Source organism: Convolutriloba macropyga, chromosome 2, assembly GCF_964194025.1.
Source record: "Convolutriloba macropyga chromosome 2, txConMacr16.3, whole genome shotgun sequence".
NCBI lineage: Eukaryota > Metazoa > Xenacoelomorpha > Acoela > Convolutidae > Convolutriloba > Convolutriloba macropyga.
The window spans coordinates 21036029-21061207 of record NC_134469.1 but is presented as its reverse complement, the minus strand read 5'-3'; the positions used below and the strand labels follow the sequence as shown (position 1 = coordinate 21061207).

At 36.9% G+C, this 25179-nt stretch overlaps 2 protein-coding genes across 2 annotated transcripts; both read right to left on the bottom strand.

Moving 5' to 3' along the window:
* Window positions 1-663: 663 nt before the first annotated feature.
* LOC142357894 (uncharacterized) lies at window positions 664-9426 on the bottom strand. Its single transcript, XM_075409389.1, has 5 exons — window positions 8611-9426; window positions 6593-6635; window positions 5877-6069; window positions 5184-5344; window positions 664-2131 (listed from the first exon to the last, which is right to left on the bottom strand). The coding sequence occupies exons 1-5, from the start codon at window positions 9393-9395 to the stop codon at window positions 1265-1267; spliced, it is 2049 nt and encodes a 682-aa protein (XP_075265504.1). The 5' UTR covers window positions 9396-9426; the 3' UTR covers window positions 664-1264.
* Window positions 9427-11990: 2564 nt separating this feature from the next.
* Window positions 11991-22019, bottom strand: LOC142357883 (transmembrane protein 104-like). The gene is made up of 7 exons (XM_075409381.1): window positions 21935-22019; window positions 21608-21865; window positions 14955-15156; window positions 14636-14670; window positions 14425-14558; window positions 13220-13552; window positions 11991-12801 (listed from the first exon to the last, which is right to left on the bottom strand). The coding sequence occupies exons 1-7, from the start codon at window positions 21962-21964 to the stop codon at window positions 12186-12188; spliced, it is 1608 nt and encodes a 535-aa protein (XP_075265496.1). The 5' UTR covers window positions 21965-22019; the 3' UTR covers window positions 11991-12185.
* Between the last annotated feature and the right edge of the window lie 3160 nt (window positions 22020-25179).

Genomic DNA, 25179 nt, shown 5'->3' with positions numbered 1-25179 from the left:
AGTTCTACTAATACTAACACAAGTGTACAAAAAACAAGAGTCAAGCATTTTAACTTTCCGCTTACAGCTTTGCAGCCATAAAAAACATAACCGACTAAACGTCGGAAGAATTGCTCTCGAACGACTAGTGGGAGCTCTAATCAATTGCAGCCTGCTTCAGTCGGGGAGGGGAGCTTAAATGGGACTAAAAACTTCAATAGTGTTCTTCAAATAACCACATTAGAGGTTAACATATACCACTATTCAGATTTAAAGTGAAAAATGGCACCAGTTTCGGCGCACTTTTCATGTGACTTTTAGCATTAAATTGCCTCCAATTGAGTTCAGTTGCTTGAAATTGTGATTGAGAGAGAATTTTAGATCACGCGAAATGCAAAAAGTCAAGGGCGTAAAAGTTACTCGAAAAGTCAAAACTGTCAAGCAAAAATTTTGCATAAAAAAGCCACACACGTTTACAATAATTGCTATGAACTTCGTTCAAGAGCAATTAATCAGTTTATAATGTAACAAAATAATGACTGAAATGCATTACTTTTGTTAACGAGTGTAAAAAAGTAGCATCGTTCAGCACTGAAGTGTTCGTTGTGTTAAAAGTGTTCGCTTATCATTAGAGGCAGAGCTCTTTCGCATCAACTAATACATGGTTTCCAGTTCTAAAAAAGCTTTCATATTAAGAACTTTCAATTAATATTAATTTGTAATTGAAAATTCACTATAATTAAGTAGAGACACACGTATAGAAGTGCATCTATCAAATATCAAATCACAAAACATCACAAAGTATAAAGCAGAAAAAGGACTGACATTAAATAAATACGACTAAGAATAACTTTTAGACAAAACTATAGCAACTTGAAAAAATTAACCTAGACATAGCACATATTGACAAGGAAACAGCACAAACATTTACTGATAAGTTTTAATCTAAAAGCCTCTAAACAAAATATAGTCACTAGTTATCTTCTAATACGTTTAGAGACTACTTTAAGGCACTTAATAATATTAGCATAGCATAAGCTGAAAACAAGTAATCAAAATTCAAAGATTGCCAAACAAGCAGGTATACAAATTGACAAGAGACAAGGGAAGCACTTAGGAAATCAAAACACTTGCGAGTAGGACAACTTCAACATTTGCAAAACAGTGTGTTCGTAGAACTTTCAAACCAACCGTTTGTACATGCCACCATTTTTCACCATGTTAAAGGGTACTGTGACAATAATGACCTAACAAGTACCTAACAATAATGACTGTGACCAAAAGCTTAACATTGTCCTGTGTAACAGCTACTGTTTAAGCTTTCAAACAAGTGTTCACCGTAATTCAAGTACTCATTGCTATCTCCATGTCCTGTTCCCACACTTGCCGGGTTCGAAAAGGGGGATAAGAAATCATTTGATCCTGAGTTCAGCTGATGGTACGACTCGTGAAGGTGATGGTGGTTAGAAGGCGTGACGGCACTACTGAAGTCCAACGAGGGACTTCCGTAGGGCGTGCAACCCGGAACCACCGGGAGTCCCGCTACAGAATCGAGGAAGGCCACCGATGCATCGCTATGATTGACAATGTGGGGAGAGTTGCTATGTGATCCACTGTTTGAGTTTATAAAATGGGACAGACCAAAATTGCTTAATGAATTTTCGTGATGGCCGTTAGAAGTATGCGCTGCAAGATCGTCAAATGGACTGGATCTGATAACGCTAGAGGACAACTGAGGCGGTGACCAGAAACTGTTTTGAAAGTTTTCATTTGCAATCGATGACACAGCGTGTGAATTTGCTTTAGCCAGTCCATTTTCATCTATTGCCAGTCCTTTCGAAGTGGAAATTGAGTTTAAGTTTCTTGGTTTGAGCACAATAGGTTGCGGATGGTAATAAGAATTGGAATCCTTTCGGTGATAGTCTTGCGGAATGAACGAAGGTGGAAAAGACGGAAAGACGCTCTGTTTAGTCAATACAGGAAGAGACCGCTGTTGGATGACAATTGGTGCCTCGAAAGCTGTCGGGGGTCTGATGCTTCCAGGTGTGTAAGGGGGAGGAGGTGGCAGAGGTTCTGGATGTTGACCAACTTGGGGGTGTGATACATACATGCCATTCACTGACACTGGGTTCTCAGGCAGACTCACCGATTCCTGAAAAAGTGCCTTTATTGCAGCAATGAACAAACGACGCAACACTAAAGTAAGACACAACAGTAAACAGCCATGGAACATAGTCTTGCCGGCTATACTAGCAAGAGTTGTGTTTGTAGTTATGCAGTATATGATTCGGCCAAATTGAACAAGATCGCGACTAACAACAATTGGGATAATCAAAAAGATTGCACACATTCTCTTGATCTTTCTGACAGTTTTACAAACATAGCCGGCAGATTGCCGGAATAGCTGCGATAGAATACACCTGCGTGCCATAAAATAGAGATAGAAACAGATACAGATCTAAATTGAAAAAAATCGACGCCTCTCAAAAAACTAGGTAAAAAACATTCAGCGATAAATTAATAACGCTTATTAAAATTCATTCCACAGAAGCCTCTTATTAGGGACCTTTACTGCACATATGAGTTCCTTTGACCTTAAACAAATTCAAATTAAACTTAAGTTTTAAAGTGCATAAGTCATTTTATTGAGTGATGTAAGTCACGTATGATCATAATCTAATCACGCAAATAAATTAAAACCTTTTTGCAAAAGCGAGTGAGAAATGACGTCACGCGCGCAAATGCCGTTAGTGAGAGGAAGAAGTCATTCAGAAAATTTGATTTTTTCAGCTTTGCTGTGTGAACAAATGTAAAACGAAAAAAGAGCGTCAGACGACGAAACAAAAAAACATAGCAGGACAAGTCCTGACGTACAATTGAAAGAATTTTCATTGACTAAAAAAACTAGACCTAAAACGGACAATGAATGGATTGGAAAAACCATTTAGAAAAAAACCGATCGAAAAAAAACAGTAAAAATCAAAGTGAAATTGCCGCATGTGATCAAAAAACCACTAGCGAGAAAGCGAATTTTTGTTCAAACACCGTTTTCTCACTCTACTTTAAATTTAGAGCGAAAAAATTTCACGCCGCAAAACCACTCGCTTTTTCGCTCCATTTCCTGTTTCGGCGTGACCAAAATCACTACTCCAATTTGACTTCAAAAATCATGAAAATGTGTGAACAGATCTTAAAACATAGCAGGACAAGTCCTGACGTACAATTCAAAGAATTTTCATTGACTAAACAGAAAAACTAGACCTAGAATATCTATGAGTGAACTGCGAAAACCATTTTAGAAAAAATCAGATAAAAAAATAAGAAAAAACAGACAATCAATGTCAAAATGCCGCATGTGAACCAAAAACACCACTAGCGAGAAATGAAAAATTAAATCAAACAAAAAACTAGGTCTAGAATGAGCTGTGAATAGATTGGGAAAACCATTTAGAAAAAAATCTGATCCAAAAAATCGAAAAAAACAGTAAAAATCAGAGTGAAATTGCCGCATGTGAACAAAAAACCACTACCGAGAAAGCGAATTTTTGTTCAAACACCGTTTTCTCACTCTACTTTAAATTTAGAGCGAAAAAATTTCACGCTGCAAAACCACTCGCTTTTTCGCTCCATTTCCTGTTTCGGCGTGACCAAAATCACTACTCCAATTTGACTTCAAAAATCATGAAAATGTGTGAACAGATCTTAAAACATAGCAGGACAAGTCCTGACGTACAATTCAAAGAATTTTCATTGACTAAACAGAAAAACTAGACCTAGAATGAACTATGAGTTAAATGCGAAAACCATTTTAGAAAAAATCAGATAAAAAAATAAGAAAAAACAGACAATCAATGTCAAAATGCCGCATGTGAACCAAAAACACCACTAGCGAAATGAAAAATTAATTCAAACAAAAAACTAGGTCTAGAATGAGCGGTGAATAGATTGGGAAAACCATTTAGAAAAAAATCTGATCCAAAAAATCGAAAAAACAGTAAAAATCAGAGTGAAATTGCCGCATGTGAACAAAAAACCACTAGCAAGAAAGCGAATTTTTGTTCAAACACCGTTTTCTCACTCTACTTTAAATTTAGAGCGAAAAAATTTGACGCCGCAAAACCACTCGCTTTTTCGCTCCATTTCCTGTTTCGGCGTGACCAAAATCACTACTCCAATTGACTTCAAAACTCATGAAAATGTGTGAACAGATCTTAAAACATAGCAGGACAAGTCCTGACGTACAATTCAAAGATTTTTCATTGACTAAACAGAAAAACTAGACCTAGAATATCTATGAGTGAACTGCGAAAACCATTTTAGAAAAAATCAGATAAAAAAATAAGAAAAAACAGACAATCAATGTCAAAATGCCGCATGTGAAACAAAAACACCCCTAGCGAAAATGAAAAATTAATTCAAACAAAAAACTAGGTCTAGAATGAGCTGTGAATAGATTGGGAAAACCATTTAGAAAAAAATCTGATCCAAAAAATCGAAAAAAACAGTAAAAATCAGAGTGAAATTGCCGCATGTGAACAAAAAACCACTACCGAGAAACCGAATTTTTGTTCAAACACCGTTTTCTCACTCTACTTTAAAATTAGAGCGAAAAAAATTCACGCCGCAAAACCACTCGCTTTTTCGCTTCATTTCCTGTTTCGGCGTGACCAAAATCACTACTCCAATTTGACTTCAAAAATCATGAAAATGTGTGAACAGATCTTAAAAAGAAAAGACAGCGCCCCAATACAATTCAAATTCTTTGAATTGTAAAAAAAAAAGACAGCGCCCCAACACAATTCAAATTCTTTGAATTGTAAAAAACCAAGAGCACCGCAATATAGCTTCGCTCAGCTTACAGCTTCCCAGCTATAACTAGACTTTTGCCTTCCGTTTTGAACAATCAGTCCTGCCACCTTTGCATAGTCTACAACTATCGAAAAGAACTTTCAACTTCCCTTTTTGTGCAATACATAGAAAGATTTTGAAGAATAACCCCTCCTTCAGTTCAATTTTTGCAACTTGCAATATACCCCAGACGTAATTCCGAAAATACACGCCGCTGCTAATTACTCTCATGACCGACAAATTTCTAAACAGCGCTCAAGAAAACCCTGCCCTTCAACTGCAACAGGCAGATGAACCGTCAGTTATTTTGCGGTACATTTCAATACAAAATATGTCCAAGACAGTAATGTTCTTACCCAATGATCGTCGTCTAACTGAATGCATGGCTCCTGTAAAAGAGCCTCACGCATGTACAGTCGAATGTAAGCACCAAAGTTGGTCATACCATACTGGGACTTGAACGCATCAACCACACCTCCGAAGCCATGGCAACCACTATCTATTATGTCCAACTTGTCTGAAATGCCAACCAACAACTATGTAGAAAAATAAGAGCCAATTATGGTTTAGTAAACATAACAGCTATTAAAAATTGAGCCACTTTGAAAAATAATAACTTCTACCGCTTTCTGTGAGCTAAGATTTCCCCAGTTTCAGTGAGAAAAGAGCACGTGCTTTTGCCTGAAGACCTTTTATCTTCGACAGAGCGTACTTCAATTAGATCTTGAACGTTATCAACTATCGGTTCGTCAACTACAGGTTTATCAAATCTCGGTTTTTTTCAATTCAGTAAAATTGGATTCTATTAGTTCTAAAAAAATTATCATGAAAGCTTACCTAATTTAAAAGTGATTTTCCCTAAGCAAAAGATAGTTCTACCATAGAGCAAAATCACATTAAATTAAAATTTATATGACCTTCTGACCGAATTCAACAATCTGTACTGAATAGCATTTTGAATGTAGAGAAACAGTTCAAATGCAATCTACTCGTTGGCGAGAGCTCACAAAAGATAGCTCAGTAAATGCGAAACCCCAGTTTATATATACCTGGATATCGCATACTGCTAAGTATAAGTTGTAGGTCTTTGCTTCTGTATCGAGACAGTTCCTCGTCAACTTTAGGACTCTTGTCTGGGTTCATAGCCCATAGACAGCCCTTCTTGCTACTAGGGGCTTCCGGATTGTATCTTGCCACCTTCTCAAAGCCTTTACTCAATGACAGGTTGTGTCTGATCGAGTTCTGAAACACGTCAGAACAACATGAGAAAAATGAAGGCATGATTGAAGACAAATCACAAACACTCATTCAGAACTATTTTTGTGTCACTTTATACCGTTATAAGTACTGGCCAAATGGAGCGTAACCGACTAATAATAGAGAAATTGTCCTCGAGCCAAGAATTTACGCCTCCTGAGCAGTTTACAACAGCAGAGTAATTTAATGCTTTCGAACTATATAACAGCGGTGTTTTATATAGGAAAAATCCAAGTAAAAAAAACCCACAGAAATAAACCCCCAATTGACAGTTTTAATGTTGTACATTTGACCACGCCTCGCAGGCCATGACTATGTTTCAGCGGCTCGTAGGACTTCATGAAATTAACACAACCGAAAAAACTATCACACATCCATGTCTCTTCAAAACGAAAAATCACTATTCAAAAAATGGTTTTACTACAGTCTTCTCAACTTTCACAACACACGTATCCAATGCCCTTTGACCTCATCAGAATTTATGCAGCATTTAAATAATTTTTTTTACCTTCCAGACATCCGTTGCCGTTTCATAGTATGGGTAATGTCGCCTAAAACAACAAAATAACTCACTCGAGGAATTAGGTTTTGTCAAGTATTTTAATTATTGAACTAAAACCTATGTTGTGCAATAACAGCATCAGATGTGAAAATTTGACTCCTGTACGATTTCTTAAAACAAAACCGTTGATTGCTTCCCGCAACTTCGCTCGTAAACAAAGAAAACGTTCAAATGTAAAAATTACATGGTCGACTATCTGCTTTTGAGGACCATTTATAGCTATCTTCAAAAATTCTATTTTCTTTAAATTTTCTAAATAATCCATTGCCTTTAAATTTTCGGTAAAAATCAGTTAAGTTGAGTTCAACGAGACAAGTGAAACTTCTTCATTTTGATCACAAAGCTCTCGGAATTACAATACAAATACTTGTTTAAAACGTTGGAGACATGATCAGGTTGAACCAGTTTCACATCGAAGAGGCGTTGTAGTTTCGTTTTTGTATTAAGTGAGCGAGAAGGAAAACCGGATATTCGGGAAGTGAATAGAGTTTGAAAATTTTTTGGTGGCCAAATGCGAAAAGCAGAGAAAGAGAAGGGTTATTTTGTTCATGCCTTCTTTTGAAACAGAGCGAGAAATGTAGCTGTAAAAAATTCACTAAGCGTGCGAAATTTTCTGTCCAACGACGTCTCCATAAAGCTGAAAAGTTATTTTAGACGAACGTTTTCAGGTTGTTTTGATAGCATTTTGAAGGTTTTTGGGAAGTTTAACGTTAATTTGAAAGAATTTTTCCGTTTTTAGGCTATTTTAGCGACTTTTGGCCCATTTTTGTGTATTCTTGCTTTGACTTTTAACCGAATTTAAGCTTAATGCTCATAGGTAGGTTATATTACAAATTAAATACAGGTTCCAAGCAATTTTTTACTTTAAATTTTGAGATACAATTGGAAAAAATTGTTACAATTTTTCTAAGTTTCGTACAGTTTTTCTGTTTATTTCGGAATTAGAGATTTTTACGTTCTAAATTCCGCTTGTCTAAAGTTGTATGAGAAAATTTATTGTCGCCATTTTATGAAGGAATGTTTTGACGTTATCAATTTGTATTTGATACGTTTGTATTTGTACTTATACAAATTGATAACGTGAATGAATTTTTCGTAATTCTTACTTTTTAGCTATTTTTTTCAATTAGGTCAGTTATTTTATCCTTCCTCTTTCATGCTCACTACTTGCACTTGAAGGGTTAAAAAAATTAGTTATTAAAAAGCTTCTTTGCTGTCGAAAATGTCTTTGAGTCGTTTCCGGAATTCTTCTGGATTTTTTAGGATCTGTTAACATTTATTCATGATTTTTGTGATGATTTTGGTCACGCCGAAACACAAAGTCGAGTAAAAAAGCGAGTGGTTTTGCGGCGTAAATTTCTTCATCATAATTTAAAAGCAGAGTGAGAAAACGGTGTTTGAAACAAAATTCGCTTTCTCGCTAGTGGATTTTTGTTCTTTTTTTATTGTTATCGTTTTTATTTTTATGATCGGTCTTTTTTTCTAATTGTTTTTGTTTTCCCAAACCATTCATAGTCCATTATAGGTCTAGATTTTTGTCTAAACAATGAGAATTCTCTGATTTGTAGGTCAGGGCTTGTCCTGCTGTTTTTTTTATTATTTTGTTCGAGAAATTGGAGCAATTATTATTCCATTGATTATCAGTCGATTCATATTAAAGTTAAGCTGAACTGAAATCAGAAATTATCTGAAAATAGTCTCCAATTACGGATAATTACTTTACGAGTGCAGTTGCGTGAAGCACGCAACCATTCTAATTTAAGAAATTGGAGAGCAGTCACTTTTTCGGTTTTTGACTTCGTATAATGTGATTTCTACTGGACAGCATCTGAAGTTTTAGTTTAAGACATGAGAATACTTCGACCAACACAATTTGGCTAATTTAACGTTTTACTCTTCTCTTTATGACTAGATCGATGTTATTCTTCCTGGATATACATTACATCAGAAATTAAAAGTCTCACCTGACAAAAGTGTAGATATCCGTCACAGGCAAGTATCCATTCTTGCTATTTTTCAAAGCCAGAATGATCAAATAGCTGTATGAATATGGAGGTTTAGGATATCTTACACCTCCACAAATCAGACCAGCCTCATTTTTAACTTCCGTTTTCACATCCGGGTAAACATTCTCTTTCTGTGCGTTGCACTCAGATATACATCCGAAGTTTGCAGCTATTTCCCGCTTTGTATCAAATGATTTGTCTGACAACTTTGTTCTTTTCGGGGTCTCAGCCGCCGTTAAACTACAACTATCATTAGTTGGTGGTGACGTTTCTCCTAGACCACTGATCGGTCGAAAATGCGTAGCTGAGCTAAACAAACTTTCTGAAGTTTTCGCGCTTTTGGGCATATTATTTTCGTCTACATCGAAATTAACTTTCAAAGCTCCATTTTGATCAGTAGACGTCTGGTGCAATCCTGGCCGTTTGCGTCCATTGGCAAAACTTGGTTGCGTTGGTTGGAACTGATAACTATTGGAGTCAAAAGCGTTCTTGTAGATATTATGCATAGGCTTCATAGGTGCATTAGAAATGGCCTGAGGAGGAGGCACGTTTTCCTTAGCATTGTAGGAGGGTGATTCAATCACAACATTAGGGGATTGGGCGTTAATTGTGATGATGTTCTGCACCTTGATGTTGCCGATCGGAGCTCGTGTTGGAACATTTGTGGGCTGTTGGGCGTAATGTAGCCAATTGTTGGCGCCTGTTTGCTGCATACTAACCTGAAATGAGACATTAGGAGACATTTACTTCGTCATAATTTAATCAAACTATTGGTCCATTTTTTTTATTCTTGAGTCCCAGTTGCTTGCACAATCGTTATTAGTCTCAATCTTTGTTAGCCCGCAGGTTAGCCGGCAATTCAAGGGACTGCTAACGTATATATATCACGAGGAAAAAGACGCAAACGTTTCCAATTAATGTTCTCCTACAAAATCTAGTGAAAAACTCTAAAGTTTCTTATCAAGCTTAGTGAAAATTTCTGTAAAAATAAAACATTAAAACTACCTTCCATTAGAATTAACTGCTACTGCTAAAAAACATATTTCACTTTAAAAAAAATTAACAACTTGTTTTAGTACGAACATAGCCGGTAGATTGCCAAAAAGCAGCAAAATAGATTTGCGTGTCATACAGATGGAGAAAGGAACGAGCAAAAATTTCCGACAATGGAGGGGTTCGCACCCAAAATCTCCGCTTGATACAGTTCCATTAACCTCTCAGCGATACCATCCCTCTACCAATTAGATCACCCGAAAAGAAACAAATCAAGTGTGAAACGTTCACTGGTGTAATCAAATCGCTCAAGCAAAAGAATAATTGGAAAACGAAAGAGCCTCAGACAAAAAACGAAAATGTAACTAGCTAAAGTTGGTCGATTGCTCTCAAACGACCGCGTGGCTTTGGTAGTAGCCAGCTGGGGCTTAGGGATGCTAGCATTAGGGCGCGCATTAAGTGGGGTCAGGCGTGCGGGATTAGGGATGTATGATACAAGGGGGTGGACGAGGGTGAGGGGGCTGGGAGGGCTAGACGAGGAGAGGGTCGACATCCCAACGAGAGGGTCCACATCGAAAAGCGATGGAGGGAATATTCGGGAGTGACTTAAGGGGTGAGGATGACTGAGGGGATATATCTAAGCTTAAGAACAGCTATTCAGATCATGTAATCTTGTCTCCTCGACAAATTCGGTAAATTGAATACTTAGAGATTAGTAAGGCGCAAGCCTCCAAGAGAGCTGCTCAACCAATTTTATTATTTGCAAACATGTCTGCACGTGTTCTCCAATAATTCAATTTTATTTAAATCAGCTATTAGAATAAAATGGCATATATAGGCAAAGATTAATCAATCAGTTTTAGTTGTTACCATTACAGGTTAGAATAGGGCGTGAAGGATCCCACTTGTCGATACTGCCCATGCTGATTTAACAAAAATCTCAACGTATGTAAAAATGTTAAACTCACTACCCCGGGATTGCTTGGAAGTTTCTTCCGACTGTGAATACTGTTTAATTTGTTACCCCATTTGCTCAGCTTCAATTTTTAGTATCAAATGTTTGTTTCCCTTGTGTCGTTGTACTCGTGAGCGCTTTTTTGTTCCCCATCGTTAGATCGTTATGAAGTTTCGTTAAAGCTAAAGTTAGGCTAGCCGGAGGAATTTTGGAATTGATCACTAGGTCTCGACGTGGTCTAGTTTGGTCGCAAATAGCAGACTTCGATATCCCAGTTATTATGGCGGTTTCAGCGCTGGATTCGTTTAGCGGAAAGACTTTGGAAGACTCCACAGAAAAATAGATGTGACAATACAGTTGCCTTAAAAACTACTGATCTCATTTTCGAAGGTATTTGATCCCTAACAAGATAGAGCGAGCGAATAGCGGTTGATATATTGCTCAAAAAAATTCAATTAATATTCAAATGTCAAGCTTGTATCTATTTGAATTCCAAGATAACGGCAGATTTTTTAAAGTTTTATTGTTACCTTCAAATTAAATGTTTTGCCAATTTTCTCAATCGCCCAAATATAGAAATTCCGTTTTTTTCGCACTCAATGTTATTTGGTTCTCATTCACGTAGATATCAGTTTTTCTTCAAACAGTTTTAATTTTTCTGAAATGCTGTCTCGCATCAAATAAGCGAAACTATCATCAGCAAAATTTCCCTTTATTTCTGAAAATTCAGTAACGTATAGAAAATTCGATGACCATAGAACTGAACACCATGGTTAATTAGAATATCATCCGAACATTGCTAACCAAATTTTACAGATTGCGTAGTGTTTATAAGAAAAGATCCTAAGGAAACCATTGTTGATTCTGAAGAATTAGAAGTTGCTGCTTTCGCAGACGCATTTTTTTAATATGATGTAGAGTTAAAAGCATTTGCGAGATCTTAAAAATATAGCGGTTGTAGCAATATTCCATTATCGAATTTGTTAAGTAGAAAACTGCATCTGTATTTCATCCCATCCAGTCTTTTGGCTGTTTAACCCATTTTTCAAGAAAAGTTAAAAGCATCAGACGAACAATCGCATAAAAAACAACCATAGAGCTTATTTGTTTGAAATCAATTAAAAGATGTTCAACTTACAGCTTTGCAGCAAAAGAATGAACAAAAGAAAACAAAAAGACAGACAATTACGCACGCACGCATACAAACAGACACGCACACATACACATACACACACACACACACACACACACACACACACAAACGCACGCACACACAGACGCTCACACACACGCACACACCCAGACACACTTTGCTGTTTTTATAATAATAGAACCTAGAGGAAAACCTAACAATTGCTACTGAATTCACTTAAGAGCTCACGAAAACAAATTTTTAGCATCATTTGAATTTGAATTATTGACTAGATTCTAAACAGACGAAAGAAAAGAGAAATAAATAGCTCAAAACTAACCTGGATAGTAAACATAAGTTATAGTCATTTGATAACAATGAAGTAGATTTGATTGGTGATATGTGTCTCAATCGAAATGAGTAATAACTAATTTATAGATTTAAAACATTCCCTTAATAGAAGAAACCGATTATTGTCATGATAAGACAGATAGCCGTCCATGCAAACACTGCATAAACATATAAAACAGATTGGAAGTACGATTTCACAAAAATTGGCACTTGAAACCCTTTTTGTTCGTTCTTGATTTCCTCCACCCGTTTCCTCGCAAAGAAAACTATCAAAGCGGGGAAGAAAAACTCGATAAATCCGCCGGATATTCCGCCCGTCACTCGCATCAATGACGTCACGTCATCTGTGATCATAGCCACAACCAGTGCAAATATCAGACACACTAAGGGGAACGCGATTCTGTCAATAAGAAAAGGAAAAGCAGTTCTTCCCAATAGTTGACGAAACAAAGCTTTGAGGTTATTTCGTAGCACTACAGCTATGATTGGGAAACTGGTACACAGCACCATGGCAGGGAATAATCCTATGAAGTATTTGCATCCATTCGGAATATCGAGTGATATGAAGTTCTCAGAGTATAGATCTTGAAGATCGTCAAATGCGAATACGGACACAATAGAGTTGACTAAGTAGAATCCCAGTGCTAACGTGTAGTCAACTAGCAGCATTTCCTTTGCATATCTTTTCTCTTTTAGAGGCATTATCAATGTCGGGACACTAAAACAAGGCATTTGTGCGTATAATTATACTAAAACTTTGATATTTGTGAATAATTACGATATTGTTGCATATTGGAACCTACTAACTTTGAAATAACATTGCTCATATTACTGCTCAATTTAAATTATTCAGTAATGTTAACATTTACGCTCAAAATTAAATTGAACATTACATTTAGCCACTTTAATCTTTGTTAATTTTTCATTTAATTGTCCAAACACTCATACATTATTTGATAACAGCTCAACGTAGTACGCTCAAAGGGTATGACAAACTCACACTTCAAAACAAAGTCGGAACATAAAACAAAATTGATAAATGAGAAAAAATTGCAAATCAATTTGGTTCCATAAACTCATATTTATTGGCTTTTTCTTGACTAAAAACCTTACTTGAAAAACGTTATTATTCTCACCTGTGATGACACATGAAGGAATAGATGAGAACTCCAAACAATCCAAAGACTCCATGAAAATTGACCACGCTGGGTGCTTTCGATGCTCCCTTCCCTTTAGCAATCTGCATACAGGCCAGAATAACCATCATCATGAACGATGTCCATCGAATTAATCCTGTGCATATTTGGAGCAACATTGTCTTGGAGACATCGAAAAAAGCGAAAATGCCAAAAGTTGCTATGAACGCGGCCAGTATACAGCGGTACACGTTGTACCGAGAAATATTGAGGGAGCTATCGGGCCAACACTCGTCATTGTGATTCAGATATTCGAAGCCGGAGAGATTTGAGCTGAAATATGCATTTAAGTGCACAAGCGTTTGAGGTGTGACAAAAATCTAAATTTAATTTAGAAGGGGCGTAGCTTCGAAATGTTTTATGGTTGCTAAAAACTACCCCACTGGGGTTCCAACCCGGACCTCCAGGTCAACCTGAAATAATGACCATTCCGCTACAAAGGCTTTGATTTTTGTCCGCTAACAATCAATTTAACCATTGAGCGTTATTTCAGACCGCGAGTAACTTAGAGAACTATGAAATGAAGAACTAAAGGATGAAAAAGTCACTCAGGAAGCCAAGGAACATTCGAGGAAAAAAGCGCAAAAGGGTCAAGCATAAATTGCGCACAAGACACGCGTAAACAATAATTGCTTCAAACCTCGCTCGAGAGCAACAAAACATACTTCATCTAAACATCTAAAAAAAATCATCAACAGCTAATTTAGTTCAACCTTTCACCAGAAAAGGGTAACTTCAGAAAAAAATAGTCAACTGGACACAAAGAGAGCGTGATTCGCTCTTTCATGATGCCATATTAAATTTGGAATTGATGTTTTAATTTCAGATCACACTCTTTCATTTGCTGATACCTAAGCGACCCAGACTCTTCACGATCACGTTCATAATGAGAAAGTAAGACCAATCGTGCAGATAAAATAGGGGCCAGATGTCTGCTACATAAAAATCGTGTTTTGTAGTTCATGGTTTGGAGTTTTCAAGTTTTTTTTTCTAAAAATTTTTTTGTGGAAACGAAACTTACTTAACTTTTGCCAAAAATCGAGTACTAACGAGTAGCGGATTTTAAAAAGTTTTGAATAATTACTCGGCGACCCGTTCTGGATCTATCCAACCGTTTTGTATGGCAGATGAAATTATTTACTTACCAGATAACGTCGCGCACAGACTTAGGCACAGCAGCGGCGTAGATAGCTAGATCTCCAAAAAGATACACACAAATACAGATGTAGAAGAATATAGTCCAGAGCTGATTTCCGGCAAACAATTTGCACAATTCTCCCTACATTCACAAAATGATTCCAGTCAAACACAGACACACTTGTAATACAGATCAATTAAAAAGATTATCTTCCTTACCATTTCAAATTTCTGCTTGATTTCGAACACACTTTCTAAAACAAAAACTTTCTAAAACTGGGTTTACTGAAAAATTTTTTAAAAAAATCGAGACAAGCTTTCTAAAGCAGGTAAAAGCAAAAAAAAAGTAGTTTTAACGTGTTTCAATCGCAATAAAAGATGAGGGAAAATAGTACCAATACCAACTGTAGTCATCCTTCTATTGGTTAGTGTAGCTGAATACTTCCCAAGCAATGGTTAAACTGAATTATTATGACATGACCTTAAAAGCTATACGTTGGCGTAGTATAACAAGATAGCTATCATTTAAGGAACTGACCATACTGATTGGAGAACTGGTTTGACTGTTCCTCGGGTGACACAAGGCCATTGGAGACTCGGGGACTGTGACTGCCGGAGTACAACACGTTGCCGTTGTTGACCGACTGATGAGATCCAACTGTTCCATTTGCAGCGTTTCGCAACAATGGAACATCCTCGTCAGTGAGACCCCGGCTAGACTGGTTGTTGAAATCAAACACCTGGCAAAATAAAGTCTCTCTGGAAGCAGTCACCTCAAATCACTCTATATGCGCCAACTTTTGACCAAAGGCGCGACAGAGCATCAACACAAAAACATGACGGACTAACGTCGGGCGAATTGCTCTCGAACGACTGGCGAGCGGTTGACTTCGTCAGTGGCTAGCCACGGTTTAGTGAGGCTAGCTTTAGCTTAATTGAAGAGACGTGAGTTGAGCGCAGCGGGAATGTACCGCCGCGGGGATGCAAAGGTGGATTGAGGGAGACTTATGTGGGGGCGGTGGGTGGGGTGTGAGATCAATTTTTAAGAACCGCCCTGCACACCATAAGTATAAATCTCCAAAAACAGTTTCAGTGAATCGCAAACTTGGAGACTAGTGAGCTGAAAAGCTCTAAGAGAAAATAATGCCCACCGGGCACTACCTCTTCATCTCGTTTCTGGGGACGAAGAGTCAAATGGGCCAGACCAAAAATCAGTCAAGCGAATAAATTGCATTAAAAGAAATAGGATTAATATATTTGCTACAAATTGCGTTTGAGAGCAAATAACAAAGTGCTTGTTAAGTCATTTATGATAAAAAACAACTCTACTATAACTCAGCGTTCATGAGGATAATAGATGATGACATTATGCCACAAAAAAAGCAGTCGGAAAGCGGCATCAACAAAGAGAGAGGGAGAGTGTGAGTGAGATAAAACGTGAACGAGAAAGAGAAGGAAAGAAACCCAAAAGTTTCAAGATTTCGCAGTGATAATGTTCAAAACCATTCTTTGTCTCTGGAGTTCTGTCAAGTAGCCTATCCGAAAGACATAAAAAGCTGCGTTGGCCAGTAGTGATCGTTAAACTCAGAAAAGGACAAAAAATATTCAAAAATTTTGAAAACAATTGCACATTTTAACAAAATCTTGCTAAAACTCAGGATATAAATATCTTCAAAACCATTTACTTGTCTCAAGAGTCTATCCAGTATTCCTGTTTCAAGCCTGAAATAGTTCCACTGGCTCAAAGATCCATAAATTTGGAACATAATAAATTTCCAAAAATTTGAAAAAAAAATTCACTTTTATCAAAAAATTGCTAAAAACTGGAGTCACATAAATATTGATAAACATTCCACTAACTCTAGAAACTATGCACTAGCTTATTATCAAACCTTGGAGGAGGTCCGAGGCCCCCTGGTGCCGGAACTTATAATTCAAAAAGAAAAACTTTTGCAAATATTTTCAAAAAATTGTTTAAATTCGTGATATTAAAATCTTGAAAAATATTCCATTTTAACTAAAAACTATGTAGTAACCTATTATCAAGCCCTATAGGAGGTTCCGTGGCTCTCTAGGCTCGAGAAATTTAAACAAGGCAAAATTTCAAAAACTTGAAAAAATTGCTAAAATTTGTGATATTAAAAAGTTGGAAACTAATACATGACCAAAATCAATTTTCAAGCAATTTGTTATCAGACCCTAACGGAAGTTTTTCGACCACTGACGCTGAAAAAACCTAAATGATACAAAGTGAAAAACATTGCAAGATTTGAGGAGGCTTTTTGGCCAATGTCAAAAAATGGAAAATTGCACGTTTTGTAAAAAATTGTAAAAAACCCTAGAGGAGGTTCCTTGACACCTAGGGCAAATAAATCTCAAAACATGACAAAATTTTCAAAAAGCTTGAAAAAATTGTTACAAATAGTATAAAATAGCGTGTTTTTAGCCAGCGGTTGGGCGTCAGTAGATAGACACTGGGAGTGAGGGCGGGGGTGGGGGTTTGGTTGCATCGGGGGCTGATGGGGATAACTGTAGGTTGGGGGTGGGAAATAAAGGGGAGGTCTTCCACTTGTAAGAACCGCCCTTCACACCAAAAGTATGTCTCCAAAACAGTTTGAGCTGTAACATAGCTGAAAGGCTCTGAGAGCACTTAATGCCCACTGGGCGCTACCTGTTTATCCCGTTTTTGAGGTCGAAAAGTCAGATGGGTCAGACGAAAAATTGCTCAAGCGAAAAATCGCATTAAAAAAAGACCGACAGGACTAATATAACTGCTATAAACTTCGTTTGAGAGCAATTAATTACCCTCTCAGATCAGATTTATAGCCCAATACATCTCAGGCGTACTGTTTTCACACGATGCTAAAATAATATATACTAAACGGCTGATTTAGAACCCTTTAACACAAGCCAACTGCCGTCGTACGAATTGCTCTCGAACGACAGGAGCGATATTTTAAGAGGAGGTAGCCTAAGTAAAAGGTCAAACAATCGAGAGAACCCAACCGACTAATGTCCACAGAATTCCTCTCAAACGAATATTGGATGCTCTAACCTATTACCAGCAACTTCATTGGGAGTGGGGTTAACTAAAATTACTATGCGGGGTTCAAATGACGTCAATATAGGTTATTATATGCCACTATAGTCACTTAAAAAAACATTAAAGTGAAAACAATTACCCCAATTTCGGCGCACTTTTCTTTTGAGTTTTAGCAGTGAACTGCCACCACTTGAGTTCAGCTGCTTAGATTGTGAAAGAAAGAGAATTTTAAATCATGCACAACGAAAAACTCAAGGGCGCAAAAGTCACTCGAAAGTCAAATCGGCCAAGCAAAAATTTTGCATAAAGAAGACCAACACTTTAAAATAATTGCTTCAAACTTATTTCGAGAGCAACTAAAAACATATGAGCGCAAGTAGAAAAATCTGCAAAATTATCTGCTCCGACGTCAAGCACAAAACAATATCAACTATTCCGCTATCTGTGCGCAAGCTCAATTAATATCTTTGCTTACAATTGCCTGCAAGCCAAGCGCCAAAAAGCCATGAAAACCAACGAACATTCTGGAAAACGGACGAGCGGAATTTTTGCTTAAGAAACAGTTACAATAATTGCTTTTAAATTCGTTCAGGAGCAATTGAGCATTAGAATAATTTCATTTGTCTGGCCGACTAGTTAGTTGTTATTGGTCCATAAGTTTATTTATAAAAACACACAACGAAAAACAGATGAAAACTTGAAAAATTACTTTTCAAAAGACCACACTTCACAGAATCAAAACGATCAAATTAATATTTAACTTAACGATAAAAACTGGTCCAGTGAAAGAAAATTTAAGATACATCAATTAAAACAACAATGTAAATTGTAAAAGTCTAAAAAACAAAAAACGAAACAAACTACTAACGTTTGAATTGCTCTCAAACGACAGACGGTGGGCAATTATTTTAGGAGGGGTGTAGCTCAGAAAACTTTTATGGTTGCAAAAACTACACCACTGGGCCTCTAACCCGGACCTCCGGGTTGTTAGCCTGACAACCACTCAGCTAAAAAAGGCTTTGATTTTCGTCAACCCACAATCAATTTAACCAACGAACTCTAGGAAAGTGCGAAAAGGTCATTCGGGAAGCCAAAGAATGTTCTAGAGCAAAAGGCGGCAAAACCGTCAAACAAAAAATTTCCAAAAAGCCACACACATTTACAATAATTGCTTCAAGCTCAGTTCGAAGGCAAAAAAAAGCTTTGCGTACTCAAAAATGGTTGAGAGTACTTACAATTCGTACAATTCTGATTTATGATGAAAACAAATATCCGTAAATTCTAAATTATGCACAAGAAAGATAGTTTTAAAGAATATTTAACATGATTATCAAAATGTATGTAATTGTATACTTTTTTAGCAACGTCGAATTATTGATTTCTTAAAAATGACCTAAACGCGCGAGACATTAAGCTGACAAGTTGAAATCCTGAACACTTATTGTGAATAAAAAAAATTAGAGTACAGCAGCGAAACGCACAAATGAGCAAAACCTTCCAGCAACAAAAATTGAAAAAATGATCTAACGAAGAGGTTACATTGAGGATAAATTGGTAGAATGAAAACATAGCTCATGATTGCTTAAAGTGGCCATATTCTCAAAACCACAATAAGCCACTCAAAGATCTGCATAAAGGGGCACTAATGAACATGCAAATATTTTCCCATTTGAGAACAATTCTCCGCAATCCCTTCTAAACAGAAAGAAAGAGCGTCTTTGTAAATTGTGTTTTCATTTGAAGGTTCAATAATTAGCAACTAAACGAAGTTTTTATAAACAGAGTAACAGAAAAACAATCATTGAGTAATTGAAATAGTTCAGTAATCGAAATAGTTAACAAACATAAAATTTGTGAACACCGATTTCAATTGCCAAAAGTGAACACCGACTTCAATATTTTTTATTCTTTGTTAAAGGGGGTTTGCTCTTAAGCCGCGTAGGACAATCCAATGGACGAGTAGTGATCCCCCACTATGAGACATCACTGCATCGTATATAATTCTAAAGACAATTTACAAACATAGCTGGCAGATTGCCAGAAAATAGCCGCAATAGATTCGTAGATCGGCAGTCTAAAAAAACAGTAAAAAAAGACAGACCAAAAAAATTCGTCTTTTCATTGAAGGCTGATCTGTTATATTTTGATTAAAAATCTGTATAAGTTATTGCTGCCTCTATTAGCTGATCTCGAATAACCTTAATTTAGAGTGACACACACCCATTTGACCTTATCTCTTTGAATTAAAGTAAATAAAAGTCAATTTTAAAGTGAGGAAGTCATTTTTGAGAGTGAGGTAAGTCAAGTGTGACCAAAAATTTAATCACGCGCATGAACAAAAAACTCGCTCCACTAAAAGCGAAAAATGACGTCACACATGCAATTCAGTTGAAATTGCATGAACGAATGAACAAAAAATGGCTGTGACGTCATATGGTCGTAACAAAAATCATGACGAAATAAAAAACATAGCAGGACAAGTCCTGACGTACAATTCAAAGAATTTTCATTGACTAAACAGAAAACTAGACCTAGAACGGACTATGAATGGATTGGAAAAATCATTTAGAAAAAAAATCCTATCCAAAAAATCGAAAAAACAGTAAAAATCAAAGTGAAATTGCCGCATGTGAACAAAAAATCACTACCGATAAAGCGAATTTTTGTTCAAACACCATATTCTCACTCTACTTTAAAACTAGAGCGAAAAAATTTCACGCCGCAAAACCACTCGCTTTTTCGCTCCATTTCCTGTTTCGGCGTGACCAAAATCACTACTCCAATTTGACTTCAAAAATCATGAAAATGTGTGAACAGATCTTAAAAAAAAAAAGACAGCGCCCCAATACAATTCAAATTCTTTGAATTGTAAAAAACCAAGAGAAGGCCAATAATAGCCTCAGCTATCGCTGTGCGGCTATTAATAACTCTTTTAGAGCTGCGTCAAAAGAATTTAAATTCTATATAAGGTAATTTGTTATGAATCTAGTCTCCGCTCCCGCACTATGGCACTGCAATAACTATCAATGTCGGTCAGCCGTTTGGAGCCACGGCACCCTCTGAGGCATATGATAGCGCTGCGCAGATGAGCAAAACTTATTTTCGTGCGTATGTACGTTATTGCGTCGGAGTATGATTCGTTACACCGACTTCAATTGGCAATAGACCGAAATCAATTGGCAATAGTACACCGAATTCAATGGCAATAGACGGAATTCATTGGCAATAGACCGAATTCAATTGGTAACACCGAATTCAATTGGCAATAGAACAGGAAAACTAACCGTAGATCGTTTGGCGAGGTCTAGGGAGAAAGTTTGGGTTGACGATATTAGGATCTATGCCTGGTAGGAACGGACAAATTTAACAAAACATGAACCGACTAAAAAAAATGTCTCTCGGAAAACAGGCGCAGCAATTTCTGAGGGTGAAATGGCCTAAATGGGAGCGAAAAATTCCGACTCGGGAGGTACTTGCACCCTCAACCTCCGGCGTGCTAGACTGAAGCATTAAAAACTCGGCTATCAGTCCCTTGTCACATCCTATCTTACAATCCCATTTGTTTTAGCAAGAGATTTAATTTCTGATTAAGCAAAAATTAAAAACTCAGAATCAAAAAGAAAAATTCACTGGAGAAGTGAAAATCGAAAGAAATATTTAGAAGGAAAGGGGAAAAGCAAACGTTTACAACAATTGCTTCAAACGACGTATTTATATCCCATGTAAAATACGTTGTATCGCATAGAGGTAGTGAAAACTGTCAGGACCGCATTCCAAAATAGAGCATAAGTTTTAATAACTTCGATTCACAGTTTTAATACCTAAAGGAAATCACGATGAACGCAAAAGGGAACTTTCGAAGAAAAAACACAAGATGGGAAGGCATTGGAGCCCACAATTTGAACTTTTCATTGAGTGACTTTTCTCTACGGCCATAACGCCATGGGTCTTTCCCAGTATAGTTTTTTTGGGTCTTTCCCATTATACCCCCAGCTTAGTGATCATATAACCTATTGCCCCATCATGGTAATTATACCACAATTGGGGCTATAATGGGAAAGACCCAGTTTTTTACATTGTGACAATCTTTCCAAAATGCGGAAAATTGATCGCTAACTTAACTGAAATTATAAAAACAATATACTGACATCAGACTCTGGTTCGTGATACAATAGCTGATCATCATCATTTTGTGAGGCTCTCTTTCCAGCTGATCGTTTAGATTTAGCAACTACAGCATTAGCAACAAAGAGTGCCTCTGTCATAAAGGTAACAGAAACGTAGCTGATGAAGTAAATCAAGCAGATTATAATGATCCCGAGCAGATATCCAGCATCGCCAAAAGCATTGGGCATTGACAAACTTCCCGTTCCCACAACCAAATTGAACACAAAAACGGCTCCCACCTGAAATAAAATCGGTTCTCAGAAAAAACTCTTGAAAGTATATCAACAGATAATTGTTACGGCACAAACCGGATAGGTAAATTGAGAATCGACGGCCATGACCTTGGTTTATCTCTGCCCAATCACATCGAGTCTGAAAAAGGATATTTTCTCAGCGTTAAGGTGAAAATAAAATCAAAGTTTCCAATCAAACTGGACACAACGAAACGGGGGAACAGCTTGGAGTGCAGCATCCGGCTACTAAGTGCTACTCATCATACCCTATTTTTCGACCTACATCCATCGATGCCGGATGGTGTACACGGCCCTTTTTTTTTTAGAAGCCAAGATAAAGACACAACGAAACGCCCACAGACCTGACTGACAAAACCTAATCGGCAGATTGCCGGAAAATAACCGCCATTGATTCCCACAAAACCCGATACGGATTTAAAGAACAGAAAATGAAAGATAATTTTTCTACAATATTCGTAGTAGAGTGCCTATATAAACGTCCTAGTTAATGAGGTAATTGAAATAGCCTTGAGGAGCCTGTACTCTAGTGACCACGCCGCAGATATTTCAAGAACGACTTTTAAATTACTCCTGAAGCTAGCTGTGACAAATGTCTGATTTAAATGAAATGACAGATGGTTTTGTCAGGTGGATGGCTTAGCAATGGAAGCAACACTTGCAGTAACTCTGTCAAACATCTGGATAAAACCATTTGAACATCACATCAAGTCATCGAAAGAGATTGTCAATAAGCTCCCTAAAAATGATCGAGGGCAGCCCTGAGGAGTCGAATGTGAAAAAAATGTTAGAATTGCTTTCATACAAAATGCCGAAATATTGATGATCAAATTTAAGCAAAAATGAAGGACACGTATCGTAGCCTCCCATGCGTAACACTCTATGTCTTTGGCTAATTGAGCGTAGTACTTGGTTAAAATGCAAAGTTAAAAGTTAAATTATTAAGTAGATCAAGGTAAAATATCAAGTTTCAAAAACTAAATCTTTAACCTTGAAACCCAAGGTTTTTAGTACATTTTTTATTATACGTTTGACACTCACACTGCCCCCTCTTAACAAGAACAGAGTGCACCACTCAATCAATATCAAACAATATTTTCATTCACAGATCTTGTTATATGAACGGCTTACTATACAAAAATATGTAGCATCATATGGACGGTTTAATTATCAGTTTTCGTTGTTCATAACTTTTTCTGCCTCTTCAATTCCAAATATGTTGTACGATTCCCGAGAATCTTTTTTTGGGCATTCGTTGGCCAAATACTGTTTGTAGTGTTCCAACTGTTCAAGCTCTGACCTCAATTGGCCATTCATTTTTTCGATGGCTTCGCCCTTCTTAGCAGCTTTGACTTTCAAATCAGCCAACTCTTTCTTCAATACCTCAATGGATTGCTCCTGTTCAGCATTTCTGGCCTGCTGCTGCCTTTACATTATCCCGTAACGCCTCACACTCGGCGCTCCACCTGCCCAATACTTCTTTTGATGCCTCTTTGGTCTTGTTGCAATTGTTATCCAGTTCCTGTCGAAACTCGACGAGGTCTTTTGAAGTGAAGAGTTAGTACTCTTCAAATGATCCAACTGCAAACACTGATTTTGCAGTTCCTATTCAGTCTTCAGAGCCTGCGACCAAATATTGGCTGGTGCCAGACGTTCTAGCTTGGATACTTTCGGAGTCCGTGACAGAAAAAAAAGTTACACTCGGTACACTCCCGGGGAAATGGAAGGACAATTTTTTTTCTCTTTCTTTTTCTCTCTGTTCTCTCTTTTTTCAGTCTCGAGCTCTAGAAGTTTTCTTTTTTTTTCACACAACTGTTTTTTAAGGACTCTTTTCTTCAATAATTTTATTTTGTTCTCGGCGTTTACTTATTAATTTGAGTAATTGATTATAAATACGTGTTCCCGTTATGGGGTCAAGATTCCGCAATAGTTGTTGCCAGGACGCTCCAATAATAACTAATCCTAAATAGATGAACAATTTAGAAAAATTTTTCACAAATTGAAAAAAAGTGAATTAGACTGTTATGAACCACAGCAATGTCCTTCGCTTTTAACCAAATGTATAAATTTCCGGATCTTAAATTACAAAACTTGAAATTTGACAAGTTCGAAACTAAAGTTGTCAACAGCGCTTGAAAGAAACATTTCCATGGTTATTTTAAGATTACCAGTTTTCGGTTTTGAACTTTTCTTTGGAAAAAAAACACCTGGAACTCCTGTTGTTTTCACTGCTGTCCACAAAAACTATTTTTTTTCCTCCAAGATTTCGAATGCAAAATTTTCATATTTGTTTTTGTGTAAAATTTTTTCACTGATAAAAGTGGTTTTTTTGTTACCAAATTGTTTGCAGAGTCCTCTTTATTAAACTAAGTGATCGTTTGAAATGTTTGCTCACCTCGATTTTCAAAAAAAGTAGTTAACTTAGTTGTCTTCAATTTATGTGGTTTTGATGAAAACAGAAACCCGGGAGATGCTTAAAATTTAATAGGTTTCCTTGTAGCACCTTCCCCCAAATTTTTCCGATGTAAACTTTTGCCTTCGTTACCAGATTTTCAATAAGTTTTTTCCTGTAGGTGAAAACCACTCTACAGGTTGTGCATAAATAGCGCTTCGCGCCCATTTTTCGCCATGAAGCTTGGACTATTTTCTTTGACATAAGTGTTTTTGATGACTTGTCATAAAATTTTTTCAGTTACCTCAGCATATGTCAAACCACATTTTTTATTGTTTCCGATACTCGGATTTTTCATCACAGTTTGTACTGTGATTTAGAGAATATGTCTTTCTTGATCTGATATTGTCAAAATCATAACCGAATAATTTGATACCGGGTGATGGAGAAGCAAAAATGTCTAGCAATGACAGATACAAACATAGTGATACTCCATTACATGATGCTCTGGACGAACTTGCCTTTTTTCAATTCCATTATTTCTTTCGGGATTTTCCTGAAACAAAAACATCATCAGTTTCCTGACTGATAAAGTACTCTTCGTCTTGCTCAGTAAAGCAATTTTTTAGTATATCAGACACCGATTTTAATCGGCTTCTAGACTTTTTAGCCATTTTTGGTGCCTTGGGATCACTATTAGTATTTTCTTCAGTAGTTTTTGTTTTACTACTGGATTCCTGCGGCTTTTTTTCTGTTTTTTGATTTTTTGTTTCTGCTACTTCTTTTCCAGTGTACTCTGTAGGTTTGAAGTAGTTGCACCTCCTCCCTCGGCACTTTGTTTGCCTTTTCTTTCCCTCTAGAATTTTTTGCTTTGATTCTTTAGCTTCATTCTCAGACATGCCATTTGTAA